The sequence below is a fragment of the Pipistrellus hanaki genome (assembly GCF_964339955.1).
Source record: "Pipistrellus hanaki genome assembly, chromosome: 15".
Taxonomy (NCBI): Eukaryota; Metazoa; Chordata; class Mammalia; order Chiroptera; family Vespertilionidae; genus Pipistrellus; species Pipistrellus hanaki.
In genome coordinates, this window is record NC_140517.1 from 44,660,862 (window position 1) to 44,676,459 (window position 15,598).

The 15,598-nt window shown below is 58.9% G+C and overlaps 1 protein-coding gene across 7 annotated transcripts; it reads left to right on the plus strand.

The window, feature by feature from the left end:
- The first annotated feature begins 765 nt into the window (after positions 1 to 765).
- Positions 766 to 15,520, plus strand: CCDC9 (coiled-coil domain containing 9). 7 transcript variants are annotated; one of them, XM_084906015.1, is made up of 15 exons: positions 766 to 877; positions 2,557 to 2,630; positions 2,749 to 2,853; positions 4,591 to 4,692; positions 5,545 to 5,796; positions 7,825 to 7,908; positions 7,988 to 8,161; positions 9,486 to 9,667; positions 11,251 to 11,297; positions 11,406 to 11,538; positions 11,915 to 12,005; positions 12,091 to 12,517; positions 12,888 to 12,980; positions 14,057 to 14,106; positions 14,652 to 15,520. In XM_084906015.1, exons 2-15 carry the CDS (start codon positions 2,628 to 2,630, stop codon positions 14,667 to 14,669), a joined length of 1,761 nt encoding a protein of 586 aa, XP_084762141.1. In that variant the 5' UTR covers positions 766 to 877; positions 2,557 to 2,627; the 3' UTR covers positions 14,670 to 15,520. The 7 variants fall into 7 exon arrangements, with proteins under 7 accessions (XP_084762141.1, XP_084762143.1, XP_084762139.1 ...); XM_084906017.1 differs by lacking the exon at positions 12,888 to 12,980; XM_084906013.1 differs by lacking the exon at positions 14,652 to 15,520 and having other exon boundaries at positions 14,057 to 14,317.
- Positions 15,521 to 15,598: the final 78 nt, after the last annotated feature.

Below are 15,598 nucleotides of genomic sequence, written 5' to 3' on the forward strand. Positions count from 1 at the left end.
TCTGGGACTGTTTATGTTCATCAGTTTATGTTGTTCATTATTTCCCCCAGATGCGTGAGATCCTGTGATCCAAGAAAAACCCTTGTAAGAATCAAAACTGAGACAGGCCATCATGGTTATGCTGAGAGGCAAATGAATCAGTCTGTAGTGAGTTCCTTTCTGGGCCAACAGTTCTTTTGAGTCCCCATTTCAATGTCAAACCGTTCCTTATGTGTACATGTCAGCCATGGTATTTCAGATCTGGTTGGTGGACAAATGGTGGTGCATTATCGCTTCTAACAACTGGTTCCTGCCTAAGTTTTGGTGAATGCATTATCCCCCGGCTTCTGTAGCCAAATGCAGCTCATTCTCTTCTGAGCGTCTTCCAGCTCACTCGCCACAGGTCCTCTGCACAGGTGGTGGGTCTCCTGCCTGCAGGGCCACCCCCTCACCCTCAGGCCTCTCCTGCGCCCCTCTTACATTTGTGGGAGACCGCTCCCACATTTGTTTATTATTTCAAATTTTCTCATGCCTTCCCTCACGAGTCATGGACCAATGCCTACTTATTGGAACCAGGAAATAAGGGAGCATGGAAAGGCCAGAGAGAGGAGACGGCGTCTGCCTCCTTCGAAGAGGATGATCCAGGCAGAGGGAAGTTGGACAAACTTGCACAACACCCTTGCGGATCATCAGCTCGACCCATTCCCGCGTCCACTCGTGGGGGGGCGCGGCGCCTTTAAGGATCCCGGAAACGGGCCGTGGGACCGGAAGTGACCCTCTTTATTTCCCCTCTTCACGTGGTGCAGGCGGGAAGTGACGCGCGGGGCCCGGGGAGCTGCAGACGCCGAGGCCGACGGAGCGGGAGTCGCGGACGGACGCCGCGGGGTCTCCGGGACAGGTGACCGGGCGAGGGGGCCGGGAGCGCGCCCGGAGAGGGCGTGGCCTGGCGCCCCACGTGGAGGCAGGCGGCGCGGGCAGGGGAGCGAGCCGCCCGCGGGGGCGGGATCGGAGCACTCCGCGGGGGGCGGGGACTGGACGCCCACATGGGGAGCTAGCTAGTGGGGCGCTGGCGGGGCGGGACGTCGGCGAGTGGGCAGGGCCCCGGCGTGGACGGGCAGCAGGGGGGTGAGGCCGAAAAGTTATTACGCCCGCTCTGGGGGGGGCGGGGCCAATGTGTAACCCGGGGAGCTCGGGGGCGGGGCCGGGGCGCTGGCTGGACAGGGCTGGGGGCGGGGCCAGAAAGTTTTGCCCGATCTGGGAGCGGGTCCAGGTCCTCGGCGGGGAAGTCAGGGGCGGGTCTAGAGGCTGACGTGCAGGCGAGGGCGGGACCAAAAAGTTGCCGGGGGATGAAGGGGCGGGGCCAGGGTCCTGGCCGGGGGAATGCTGGGGTGGAGCCAGAAAGTTTTGCTGGAGTCCGGGTGGGGAGGGGGCAAGTTCAGAGCTTCGGCGGGGAAGCCTGACGCCCCGTGGTTGGGGTACCGGGGGGCGGGGGTTGCAAATATTGACTCGACCTGGAAGGGGCGGGGCCGAGGGGGCGTGACTAAGAAGGTCGGTTGGTTAAGCCGGAGGCGTGGCCAATGAGAGCTGGCGGGCTGGGGGCGGGGCCGGCGTAATAACGCGAGAAGGAGGGGCCGGGTCCCAGCGGTTGCTTGGGGGCCGGGGGGCGGGGCCAGAAGGTCGGTGGGGGGGGGGAGTCGGAAGCCGGGCCAGATGAATGACATGGGGCGTGGGCGGGGCCAGAAAGTTTGCCCCGGCAGAGGGGCGGGGCCGCAGAGTTCCCGGCGGGGCGGATGCTGGCGCTCTTTCCCGTGAAGCCGCGGGCGGGTCGGGGAAATTCCGTGTCCGGTCGGGGCGAGTGTTGCCTAGGAAGATCGGGCTGGGCGCGGGAAGCCTCGCCAGTGGGTACCGGGCCTGTGTTCGGGACCTTTGCGGGGAGGCAGCTGCCTTATTTCGCGATGGTGGTGGGAGCGCGGCTGGGACCACCCTGAGGGAGGTGTGGGTTTAGTGTGTTCTCCGAGGGTCGGGGCAGCCTGAGGGAGTGGGGATGGAGCCTTTTTTTTTTTTTTTTTTAAGAGTGTGGAGTTACGGGATGTTTCTGAAACTTCCCTGGGATAGAAGTGAGCTTAGAATCTTCACTGGGATGTGAGCGGCATCACAATGGGCCCAGCGGGGTGGGCCTGGAACTTCCAGGGACAGGTCCGGAGGAGGATGTAGCTGAAGCTCTCCTGAGATGGAGGCGCGGTTAAAACTCCCCGCACAGCGTGTGGAGGCTGGACTGGGGAACTCCGTTTGGCGGGAAAGTGGTGTTAGCTGGTCTCCTAAGCTGTGGAGTGGGGCCAGAACTTTCCGGAGGTGGGTGTGACCCTGGTGTTGGGTCACAAATGGTGGGTCCAAATGGTCACAGGGGGCGGAGCTTAACATTTTCCCGGGAAGGGGCGGGCTGGTATTTCAAGAAGAGCACGGGAGAGGGAGGACTAGAATTCTTGTGGGATGCAGGGGTGTGTATACTATGCTGGGGGAGAGGAAGCAGGTTGGGTGGGGGCATTGCCTTAGTTCTTTCGTGTCTTCTGCTCTCAGGAACCCCCAGTGCTGTATCCACGTTCTGCAGGGAAGGTTTGCTGGGACCCTGGCCCCACGCAGTCAGCAGAATGGTGAGATGGCGGGTTCTGAGTCTGAGCTTCGCAGCAGGGGGCTTGGGAGGAGGGGGTGCAGGTGCCAGACGCAGACCGTGGTTTTTCTTACTGTCTCCCCACTGCCTCCCTGTCTCAGTCAGCCACGCTGGATCTGAAATCCAAGGAGGAGAAGGATGCTGAACTGGACAAGCGGATTGAGGCTCTTCGACGGAAGAATGAGGCCCTCATCCGGCGCTACCAGGTGCCCTAGCCCTGCCCTGGGAGACCCCATCCCCTCTCCTCCCTGCAGTGAGTTTCCCTCACCTCTCCTTTTCTTAAAACCTTTTCATGGCTCCCCTTCACTCCCAGGATAAAAGCCCAAGGCCTTAGCCTGGCATTCCTTCCTCCATGCCATCATTCCATCGCTCATTCACAAATGCTCACCGAGGCCTTGGCTGTCCCAGGCCCTGTGCCGAGTGGTGCTGGGGAAACAGCCCGGGGTCTGCCCTTCCGGGGGCGACAGCCCAGTGGGGGCACAGAACTGTCTTCAGTCAGTGTGACCAGAGTAGGCAGGCTGGCATGTTTGGGGGTCTTTGGGAGCCCAGCCTGGAGGATATCCTGGAGGGCTTCCTGGAGGAGGGGGTTCTGAGGCCTGAAGGGTGAGTAGACATTAGCCCGTTGGAAAGTAGAGCAGAGCATGTTTCAAGCAGAGGAAACAGTTTGTGTAAAAACTTGGAACTTAAAACTAGAGGGTCAATGGGGATTATTGGCCTGGAGAGGTCAGCAGGGGCCAGACTGAGAGTTTGGACTTCTTCCTGAGGGCACTGGGGAGCCATGGAGGGCTTTTGAGAGGAGGGGGGCCAGGTCAGCATAGCTTTTTAGGAAGACCCCCTCTGGCTGCTGTGTGTGGAGGGAGAAGGTGGTAGGGGATGGGAGAAGGTGATGCCGGAGACAGAGGCCAAGGAGGAAGCTGAGGCAGGGACCTCGGGGAGAGAGGAGGTGCTTGGCTTGGGACAGTGACTGATGGACAGTGGTGTGAGGTGGAGGGGAGTGGGGAGAGTCCAGGACAAGGTCCCAGTCCCCGTCAAAGGTGACAGGAGGTGGTGGGACTGTCCCAGAGCTGGGCCTGGGAGGAGGATGGGGTTTCATTCATTCATTCTCCATCCATTCATGAAAACCAAAAGCATATTGGGTTTCCGTTGTGTGCCAGGCAGTGTTCTAGGCTCTGGGCTACATCAGCGCAAAGCAGACAGACGTCCCTGCCCTCGGGCAGATTCTGTTGCAGAGGGAGGCAGACAACAGGCAAAATAGATGTAATGCCAGGGATGAGAAGGGGACGGAGAATGGCAGGGGAGCGGGTCTCTCTGAGCTGGGCAGGGAAGGCCTCCTTAGGGAGGGGAGCATTGAGCGGAGCCCTGAAGGAGGGGAAGTGTTTCTGGCTGAGGAAACGGCAGGTGCAAAGGCCCTGAAACGGGCGGAGCCCGCTATGTTCTCGGAGCAGTGAGGAGCCAGGGTGGGTGAGGGTGAGAGATGCGGGGAGTGGTGAGCAGGTCAGACCTCAGGCTGTGAGGGAGCCTGCCAGCATACAGAGTCCGTCAGAGACAGACAGACAGACAGAGCCAGTAGGAGATGAAAGAGACGGGAGGGAATACAGGTAGACAAGCACACGCTCAACGGCAAAAAGTAAGGAAAACAGGAAGAGACGGAGGGCACACACGCACTGGACAGGAGGGGGGAGGGCAAGAGCAGCGTGGAGCTCTTTCCGCCCCTGGAAACAGTCTCCCCAGAGGCCCTCCGTCCCTCACCGCCTCAGGCTCCACTCAGATGTCCCTCACGCAGAGACGGGCAGCAGCGGAGGGCTCGGAGCCGGTGGCCGCGGTTTGGGGGAAGATGCTGAGGTCACCAGCGTTCTCGCCTGGAGCTCAGGAGAGAGGCTGGGCAGGGGGCTTTGGAGTTCGGCCGTGCACTCCCCCACACTCACCCTGCTGTTTGCTCCCAGGAGATCGAGGAGGACCGGAAGAAAGCTGAGCTGGAGGGCGTGGCCGTGACAGCTCCCCGGAAGGGCCGCTCGCTGGAGAAGGAGAATGTGGCCGTGGACGTGGTGAGCCCCACACGGCGGTGGGGACAGCAGAGGACGGGGAGGGGGGAGCTGAGACCCGAGATCAGGTTAACGGCCCCCCGATCTGTGGACAGCAGAGGACAGGGAGGGGGGAGCTGAGACCCGAGATCACGTTAACGGCCCCCGATCTGTGGACAGCAGAGGACAGGGAGCAGGGAGCTGAGACCCGAGATCACGTTAACGGCCCCGATCTGTGGACAGCAGAGAACGGAGGGGGGAGCTGAGACCCGAGATCACGTTAACGGCCCTGATCTGTGGACAGCAGAGAACGGAGGGGGGAGCTGAGACCCGAGATCACGTTAACGGCCCTGATCTGTGGACAGCAGAGAACGGAGGGGGGAGCTGAGACCCGAGATCACGTTAACGGCCCTGATCTGTGGACAGCAGAGAACGGAGGGGGGAGCTGAGACCCGAGATCACGTTAACGGCCCTGATCTGTGGACAGCAGAGAACGGAGGGGGGAGCTGAGACCCGAGATCACGTTAACGGCCCCGATCTGTGGGCAGCAGAGGACGGGGAGCGGGGAGCTGAGACCCGAGGTCACGTTAACGGCCCCGATCTGTGGACAGCAGAGGACAGGGAGCAGGGAGCTGAGACCCGAGATCACGTTAACGGCCCCGATCTGTGGACAGCAGAGGACGGGGAGCGGGGAGCTGAGACCCGAGATCACGTTAACGGCCCCGATCTGTGGACAGCAGAGGACGGGGAGCGGGGAGCTGAGACCCGAGATCACGTTAACGGCCCCGATCTGTGGGGGGCCTTCGCCCGGCAGCCGCCCTGGGCCGCCTGGTCTCCGCGCTCCGGTGACTGGAAGTTTCCTTTCTCCCGTCACAGGAGAAGAACCAGGGTCCTTTCCGGAGGGCTCCCGGGACGCCGCGGCCCCCGGGGACCAGCAGGGGAGGCGGCCGGACGCCCCCCCAGCAGGGAGGCCGGGCAGGCGTGGGCCGGGCCTCCCGCTCCTGGGAGGACGGTCCTGGGGAGCAGCCTCGGGGAGGAGCTGGCAGCCGCGGCCGGCGGGGCCGGGGCAGAGGGTCCCCTCATCTCTCTGGAGCTGGAGATTCCTCCGCTGCCGACCGCAAGTCCAAGGTAGGAGCTGGGAAGGGCTCTCCTGCCTTAGATGGACCGTGTGCCTGTTTGTCCATCTTTCTGTGCGTCTTTCTCTCTTTCAGCTCCTCAATCTGGCTCTCTCTCTCCCCCTCTTGACCAGTGCCTGTGTGTATGCGCCCTGTCTCTGTTCTCCTCCTCCTCCTCTTCCTCCTCCTCCTCCTCCTCTTTTTTTTCCTGTCAGGTGTGTGCTCACCCATCTGCCTGCCTTTGCCTGTCTCTTTCTTCTCTCACTGGCTCTGTTTGTCTGTCTCTGATAAACTCTGTGAGTCTGGCAGGCTCTGTCCAGTACGTGTGCTTCCGCTCTTTCTCCTCTAGATTTGTTTGTGGGGAACAGTGACGTTCTTACTGTAACTCCGGCCACTGCCCTGACACTCAGGTTAGCGGGGTGGAGACTGTCTAGCATAGTGGCTCAGAGTCCGCCATGGACTTGGGGTCATCTTAGTTCTATTTGTTCCCTGTCCTGGGGCAGCTCAGTTCTCCTCTAGAAGCTTCTGGGTTATTGCTCTTAACTGGGAAGAACATCTGGTTTAAAGGTTATAAACATTCGTGTCAACCCCAAGTAAGTGCTCAATGAACATGACCTATGGGTGTTTATTATTTGTATGAGAGGCCTGGTACACGAAATTTGTGCACGGGTAGGGTCCCTTGTCCTGGCCAGCGATCAGGGCTGATCGGGGCCTTCTGGCTGCCAGCTGGGGCCTCCCTTCCCTGGCTGCCAGCCTGGGCCTTCCTTCGTTCCCGCTACCCCCACGTCGTCAGCACATGTCACACCGAGCGATTGAACTCCCAGTCTCTTGGTCGAACTCCCACGGGGACACTTTGCATATTAGTCTTTTATATATATAGCTATGCTAAGCTGCTGTAACCAAAAGACCCCACTTAAGTCAGGTGGAAGTTTATTTCTCTCTTACATGCTATGCCTTGGGAATAAAAATGTCAACTCTAGCAGCTTGGCTGTGTGCTTATATAAAATGTTGTTACCATGGAGGAAGGGGAGAATGGATTGAGGGGGAGTGGGGGGGTCACCAAGCCATCTGCCAGGTTGTTGTCATTATTTCTGTGGCGACCATGGTGTCTCAAGGGTCCCCAACCCCTCCCCCAGGTTCAGAGTTTCGCTAGAAAGATTCCTGACTGAAATACATTACAGTGACAGAATTCAAAGCGGAATCAGCAGAAGGGAAAGGCGTGGGCTGAAATCCGGCGGAGACCAGCTTGCCCAGTGGGGTCATACAGTTTGCACTCAATCCCTCCAGCATTGCCCTGGCCGGTGTGGCTCAGGCTTAGTCCTTAGGAGGCGATGTGCAGGAGGCAGCTGATCAGTGTTCCTCTCTCACATCACTGTTCCTCTCCCTCTCCCTCTCCCTCTCTCTCTCTCTCTCTCTCTCTCTCTCTCATCAGTAAAAAAAATATTTTTAAAAAGTACTCAAGCATTGAGGATCACCTACTAGGGAATCTAATAGAAACCTAGTGCCCAGGTTTTTTTAACATATATATATATATATATATATATATATATATATATATTTTTTTTTTTTTTTTAATTGATTTTAGAGAGGAAGGGAGAGAGAGAAGTAGAAATATCAATGATGAGAGAAAATCATTGATTGGCTGCCTCTTGCATGTCCCCTACGGGGGTGGGGGGTTCAAGCCCACAACCTGGGGATATGCCCTTGGCCGGAATCGAATCTGGGATCCTTTAGTCCGCAGGCTGACACTACCCACTGAGCAAAACTGGCTCGGGCCAGGGTTTCTACTGGGGGCTAGCCATGTAGGTATGTATCCAGATTCCTGATCCCAATATGGCATTCAGCATGTACCATATTGATGGCACAAACCGAGGCACAGCGAGTCTTCTTATTGACGAATGCTGACGGGAACACACTGGAGCCAAATTCCCGCCGAGGGCTGGCCTTAGAGCAGACCGGTCCAGAGGAGACACTTGGCTGTCATGGTGACTGAGTGGTTCTTGCTGACATCGGTGTCTCTGTACCGCCCCCCCCCCCCCAGGAGTGGGAGGAGCGGCGCAAGCAGAACATCGAGAAGATGAACGAAGAGATGGAGAAGATCGCAGAGTATGAGCGCAACCAGCGGGTCAGTGCCAGGGTGTGCCCGGTGTGAGGCAGGCTGCCAGGCCCGGGTGAGCCCGCCAACCCGATCCCTGTGCCCGCAGGAGGGCGTGCTGGAGCCCAACCCCGTGCGCAACTTCCTGGACGACCCGCGGCGGCGCGGCGGGCCCCTGGAGGAGCCGGAGCGGGACCGCCGGGAGGGCAGCCGCAGGCACGGGCGCAACTGGGGCGGCTCGGACTTCGAGCGCGTGCGCTGCGGCCTGGAGCAGGAGCGGCAGGTGGGCCAGAACCTCACCCCGGCAGACGTCCTTGGCACAGCCGGGAGCCAGACAGCAGGGAGGCAGAGCAGGGAGAGGCTGGCGAATGGCTGGCTCTCGTCCCAAGTGACCTGCTGGGTCTGTGCCAGGACCACCCCGCTTCCTGTCCCCTTCCTAATGTCAGTGGTGTTTGCTGCCCAGTGAGTGCCGGGCGCTGTCCGAGGTGCTGCAGCCAAGTGTTAGCAAGACAAAGCCCGTCCTGAAGTTTATCTGGTGGGAGCTCAATGAATGGATATGTAGGTGTCTTCTCACAAAGCTGTATGCACACTTTTTTTTAAATTTTTTATAATAATATATTTTATTGATTTTCTACAGAGAGGAGGGGAGAGGGATAGAGAGCTAGAAACATTGATGAGAGAAAACCATCAACCAGCTGCCTCCTGCACCTCCCCCACTGGGGATGTGCCCGCAACCAGTGTCATGCCCTTGACTGGAATCGAACCTGGGACCTTTGAGTCCACAGACCAACGCTCTATCCACTGAGCCAAACCTGTCTCGGCCAAATGCATATTTTGAATGATTATAAAGTTAGTGTTTGTTAACATACAGTTCATTTTCAAAATTTAAAAGGATCTACAGAAATGAATAATTTTTTATCAATGCCTGTTTTCAAACTGGTGACCATTCTGGTCCAGGCACTGCTGATAACTCGAAGCAGCAGAATCGCATATATAACGAATAATTTTGTTTGGTACTTGTGCGCCCTCAGTTCGTCAACTGTTGCTGCTGGTGTTGTAAACTTTATTTTTTATGCATCCTCATAAAAAAGTCTAGTGGATGCATTGTCTTTGTTCAAAGCTTAGTCTGGTTTCACCCATCATTTCAAATAAGTGAAACCTGAAAAGGAGTGAAAATTAAGTGAGTTATCAGCTGCTAAGGTGTGTACACACACTTGGAATGATTATAGAGGCAGTGTTTGTACTGCAACAGCATTTTCAAACTTCCAGTAGTGTTTTAGGATGAAGTTCCTTTGCTTAAAGCTTAGTCTGGCTGCAAAGAAAAAACCCTCCATTGAGCTGTCAGCTGTGAAAGTGTGCATACGTGTTTTTGGGACACCCTGTGGCATGAGATGCAGGTAATTCACATGTCAGGAAGAAGAATCCTCAGGGTGAGGGACAGATCCGGGGTGCCCTCTCTGAGGAGGTGTCTGGAGCAGACCTGGTCCTAACCTCTGCCCTGGCGCCTCCGGTGTGACCTTGAGCAGGGGACTCTGTCTCTGAGCTCGGAGGACCTGGGTGGAGGGGTGGGCGGCAGAACAGGCCCTGACTGCTGTCTGCCGTGGCAGGGCCGCCGGGCTGGCCTGGGCGGTGCCAGTGACATGACGCTCTCCATGACGGGCCGGGAGCGCTCAGAGTACCTGCGCTGGAAGCAGGAGCGGGAGAAGATCGACCAGGAGCGGCTGCAGAGACACCGCAAGCCCACCGGCCAGTGGCGGCGGGAGTGGGACGCCGAGAAGACCGAGGGGATGTGAGTCTCGCCCCTGCCTGCCGTTTGGCTCCCTGCCCTGGGCCCTGACTGGGGTGCTCAGTGGTTGGGCGTTGGCACTCCTTTGACTGGCTCTGGTTTCTTACGCTGTATCAGTAATCGCAGTGGCAGGGCCGTGTGACCACCAGCTCTCCGGGGCATGGAAAAGCACCCCTTTCTCCTGTGTTCAGGGTCAGCTGTGGGTTCGACACGGCTTGGCTGCTGCTTTTTTTTTTTTTTTTTTTTTTTTTTAATCTATTGATTTTTTACAGAGAGGAAGGGACAGGGATAGAGTTAGAAACATCGATGAGAGAGAAACATCAATCAGCTGCCTCCTGCACACCCCCCACTGGGGATGTGCCCGCAACCAAGGTACATGCCCTTGACTGGGTCCCTTGAGTCCGCAGGCCGATGCTCTATCCACTGAGCCAAATCGGTTTCGGCTTAATTGATTTTAGAGAGAGAGGAAGGAAGGAAGAGAGAAACATGTATTGGTTGCCTTGACTGGGGATCTAACTGCACCTTTTAAAAAAAATATCTTTTTAGCCCTAGCCAGTTTGGTTCAGGGGATAAAGTATCGGCCTGTGGACTGAAGGGTCCCAGGTTCAATTTCAGTCAAGGGCACATGCCCGGGTTGTGGGCTCCATCCTTAGTAGGGGTCGTGCAGCAGGTAGCTGATCAGTGATGCTTCTCATCATTGATGTTTCTATCTCCCTCTCCCTGTCCCTCTCTGAAATCAATAAAGAAAATTTGAAAAACAAAACAACAAAAAACAGAGTCAACCAATGAGCCTGGCTGATGTGGTTCACGTGGTTGGGAGTTGTACTGAGCCCGGTTTGCTCTCACATCAGTGTTTCTAAAAGTCAATTTAAAAAAAAAAAAAAAAAAAAGGACCAACCCAAGAATAGGTAGAACGGCAGATCAATATTTCTCTAAAAAACAAAAACCAAAACCAAAACCACACACAAGACCTGGGGAAGATGTCGGGAGCAGCAGGCGGAGGCCTGAGGCGGAGCTCCAGGTGGTGGGCGAGCCTGTGTCGCTGGGCAGGTGGCAGACAGAAACCGGAAGTGAGACCAGCAGGAAGCCAGGGATCATGTACTTCCCAAGGTTTTGTGCTAGGGGGTCAAATACTGAATGTTTTCTTTCTCTGTGTGTCATATGATGCCACATTTGCCTCTTGTCCATCACCTGATCCTGCCCCCTCTTAATCAGTAACCTCTCTGGTTGACCGTGTCTCCTGCTATGACCTTGATTTCTGCCTCTGGCCCCCAGCTCCCTCTTGGTTTGTTTTTGTTTTGTGAATCCTCACCTGGAGGACATTTTCTCCATGATATTTAGAGAGAGGGAGGGAGGGAGCCGGGGCAGAGACACACACACACACACACACACACACACACACACACATCCATTGGTTGCCTCCCAGGTCCTTGCCCTTGACCAGGGATTGAACCCATGATCCTTTGGTGTGAGGCCAACACACTAATTACTGAGCACAGCGGCCATGGCCACCTCCCTCTTTTCTCTTCCCACGCCTCTCGCTTCCACTGTCCCCGGTTCCTGCTCACCCTCTTCTCTCTCCCCAGGTTCAAGGACGGCCCCCCTGCTGCCCTGGAGCCATCTCACCGATATGGTGAGTGGGGGGTGTTCTGGGCGGGGGAGGCAGCTGGCTGGGCCAGGTGTGGCGGTGGGGGGCTTGTGCTGTGCCCCCCACCCCAACAACTCCCGGGTTCCGTTGCAGATGAGCAGGCCTGGGCCCGGCCCCCCAAGCCCCCCACTTTCCGGGAGTTCCTGTCCCAGCACAAAGCTGAGGTCAGCCGCAGGAAGAGGAAGGGCAGCCGCCCCCAGGCCAAGGCAGCCGCCCGTGCCTACAGGTGGGCACGTGCTCGCTCCCAGCGGGCCGGCGGCCCCACCCTGTTCTCTGGCTTGTTTACTTGTGGTCGGTGTGTCTCAGGGCCCTTGTCTCTCTGGGTGAGGCCCTTCGTTTGGAGGGGTTGGGGCCTGTCTCTACTTGTCACTCATCTGTCCCCTCCTCTTCCGCCCATCTCCGCTTCTGCCACCTGGTCCTCCCTCCATTGTCTGTCTGTCCCTGACACCTGAAGACGCACCCGCCATTCCTCCTGAGTGCTCTAACACAACCAGCCTCTCTCTCCCCCTAGCTGAATTTTGACCCTCTGGGGAGGAGCGGGAGCGGGAGCCCCTTCCTCCTGTGCCCCGCAGGCCTCACGACCCTTCCCTCTGACCTTCCAGCGACCACGATGACCGCTGGGAGACGAAGGAGGCGGAGTCCCCGGCCCCTGAGGCCTCCCCGCCCGCTCCCCGCGAGGAGACGCCCGCACAGGTGAGGCGGACTGTGGTTTCTGGGCGGGGGGGTGGGGGTGCTCAGACCCCCACCCTCTCTCTGACTTGCCTTGTGTTCCCCACAGCTGCCCGAGACCCCAGCCCCTGCTCACCGGCCTCCTGAGGACCAGGGGGAGGAGGACCAGGGGGAGGAGGACGAAGAGGAGGAGGACGAAGGGGAGGATGAGGAATGGGAAGATGTGAGTGAGGGCGAGGAGGAGATTGAAGAGGAAGAAGAGGCTGATGATGAAGAGGAGGAGGAAGAGGAGGAAGGAGAGGAAGAGGAGGAGGAGGGACCAGCCCAAGACCACCGACCCCAAGAATCTGAGCCCACGGGGAGCACCGGCAGTGAGCCCTCCAGCCCTGAGCAGCCCCCGCCACGCCCCCAGTCCCCCGCCACCCCGGCCAGCCCCTTCTCCCCCGCCGGGGGCCACCAGCCGGTGTCCGACTGGGGCGAAGAGATGGAGCTGAACTCTCCCCGGACCAGCCACCCGGCCGATGCCCTCTCTCCGGGTGAGGCCTGGCCTTTTGGAAATGCATGAAGCTGGCTGCCGTGTGTGTGTTCAAAGGGTGCATGGGGGGGTGAGGGGGCCCTCAGGGGCTGGGCCCCGGGATCCCGTGTGCCCCACAGCCCTGGCGGCCTGGGAGGACAGTCTGTGCCCATGTGTGTACTGTCCTTGTCGATCTCTGGAATGCCCACCCCGGGTACTGCCCCCGCTCTGGGTCCTGCCAGAGTCCCTCTAATAAAGCGCTCCCGTTCAGTGACATTCCCATTCGGTGACATTCCCAAGCTGTGTCCTTGGACCCCCTTTTCCTCGGGCTCCTCTGTCTTGGGGGGCTACGCGGACAGGGAGGGGCTTGACCGGGCCTCCTGCTCCTCCAGGAGGTGACCAGCCAGCCCCTGCCTCCGTGGGGAGCGGGCCCAGCCTCCGAGGACCCCGGAAAGCTGAAGAGGAGGGCTGTGAGGCCGCTCCAGGTGGGGGAGCCAGGGCCCCGGAGGTGGCTGCTTCCTCTTCCTCTGGGCGAGGGGAGGGGCTTGGGGGTGATGGAGGGAGCTGGGCTCCATCACCAGTGTGTGGGTAACACTGGACCCGGGGTGAAGTGAGAAGGGGAGGGGGCGGAGCCCAGGGGAGGATTCCTGGGCCCAGTTACTAGGAACCCAGTGGAGGGGCCTGGGGATGAGCAGGCAGAGCCAGGATGGGGTTAGGGTTTAGAGGTGGGCCTCGGGGGTTTGGAAATAGAGGGGTGGGGCTAAGGGCAGGATTAGGAATTAAAAATTTTTTTAAAAAAATATATTTTATTGATTTTTCACAGAGAGGAAGAGAGAGGAATAGAGAGCTAGAAACATCGATGAGAGAGAATCATCGATCAGCTGCCTCCTGCACACCCCCCACTGGGGATGCGCCCGCAACCAAGGTACATGCCCTTGACCGGAATCGAACCCCAGACCTTTCAGTCCCCAGGCCGACGCTCTATCCACTGAGCCAAACCGGTCCCGGCAGGATTAGGAAATTTAATAGATTAAAAAAAGTGGGGAGGGCAGTCTAATGGATTAGATGTGAGCTGGATTAGATATTTGAGGTATTAGATATTAACTGAGTGGGGTAAATTAGGATAGAGATGCGCACCCTATTAGAATGTTGGGTCTGAGACTGAACCGCAGGAGTGGGGTTAGGGTTTGGGGCAGAGCCGGGGAAGGTCTGGTTAGAACTCGGGAGGCGGGCTAGGGCAAGGACAAGGGCGAGCAGGCACAGTAGGGCAGTTGCCTTGTAGGTTTAAGCCCATGAGGCGGGTGGGCTGGGGTCTGAGGACAGAGTTTAGGGTGGTGGGTGAGGCCAGGTGTCCTAGCGCCTTGTTAGCCAAGTGGCCGTGATGTCCCTACTGCATTCCAGTTTGTTTATTGTAAAGAGGGTCCTGCTGCAAGGATTAGTGCGAGGCCCCTACACCCCTTAGAACGGGGGCGCCTGTCGCCAAGCTCAGTGGAGGTGAGGGGCAGGGCCAAGCGGGCTGTCTTGGGGACTTCCCTCCGCTGACCGCCCCTTTTCTCCCCAGAGGTGGGCCCCGAGGGCCAGGAGACTGCGGAGATCACCGACTTCCAGAGGGTGCGTTTCTGCAAGGTGGTGGCGGCCGCCCCGCCGCCGGGGGCCGCCCGCTGACCGCCGCCCGCCCGCCCGCCGACTCTGCACTAACTCCCCGCAGCCGCGCTCCTGCCTTTCGCTTCCGCCGCACTCCGGCCAGGAGAGGGTTAACGCGAGGGGGGAGGAGCCCGCGGCCGCGGCCGGCCTGGGGCCCGGGCTTCAGTCCAGGTTCACAAATGGGACGCCAGGCCATCGCCCGGATGGCCGGGAGTCTCCCAGTGACCCTCCCGCGGGGGTCCCGGCGGGTAGGTGCTAGTCCCCGGGCCGAGTGTCCCGCCGCCAGGAGATTCCTTCCAAGGCATGGCCGCTGGCGGCGACTCTGCAAGGACTTGAACCGCTCGGCCCCCGGTTGTGTATTAAACGCAGCGCTTTCGCTAACCTTTGCACCGTGTTCCTGGCGGGGGCGGCCTGGCTGCGGTGCTTGGCACAAGGCTGCTCTGCGGCGGAAGAGGCGGGAGGAAGGGTCTTTCTCCACCCCCTGACACCTGTCCCCTTCCCCCCTCCCACAGGCCTCCCCGAATTCCTGAAGACGCTGCTGGGTGGGCGCTGGAGCTTCCTGCCTCGGTGGGGTGGGCGGCAGGAGGGGTGGTCTGCCGTCCAGGCTGTGCCTCCTGGAGCCTGGCTTAGGGAGGGGGAAATGCAGGTGGAGGGGGAGGAGCCGGGCAGGGGCGCGATCGGGGCGTGGGGTTGAGCTGCAACTTGGGGCAGAGTATGGAGGAGACGGGGCTTTGTGGGGCCTGGTTAGGGTTCTGGGAGGGCCAGAGTCCTGGTGGGCGGAGGGAGAGCGGGATATGAGGGGCCTCCAGAGCCGGCTTAGATGGGAGTTCCTAACGCTGGTGTGGGGCGCAGCCGCCTAGAATTCGGTGCTGGAACGAGTGGAGTGCGGGGAAGAAAAGCGACTAGAGGGAGGGGAAGCCAGGGCAGAAGAGGACAGAATCGGATGCTGGAGTATAGTCTTATTCAGAGGAAATGAAGCTGGAACGGGGGCTTGCGTGGCCTGAGCCTGGCTAGGGGGCGGGGCTCGGAGGCGAGGCTAGACGCCAGGAAGAAGCCTGAATCCCTTAAAGGGGAGAGGGTTAAGGCGCGGGGAGGAGCTAAGCGCTGGGCGGCCTCGCATTTAGGAGGCGTGGGAGCCCTGGCTGATGCGGCTCCGGTGGGCGGCCTCCGCGCACCATCGCCCGTGAGCGCACCTGCCCGGGCTGCACTCTCTCCCCCGGCAGAGGGCGTGCAGGAGGCGGCCAATCGTATTTCATTCTCACAGCTGTTTCTCCCTCTCCCTCTCTAAAAGTCAATAAAGATAAAGTAGGGGAGTTTTTCTAAGAAATAAGAGCCGTGGGTATGACCCCGAAGCGCGGGCTAGACCTGTATTTGGAAAAGAAACAGGTGTTACCGTTCTGGGGCGGGGCCAGAGGCCAGGGGGCGGGGCTAGGGCGCCGCGGTTGTCTTAGCTTGGTAA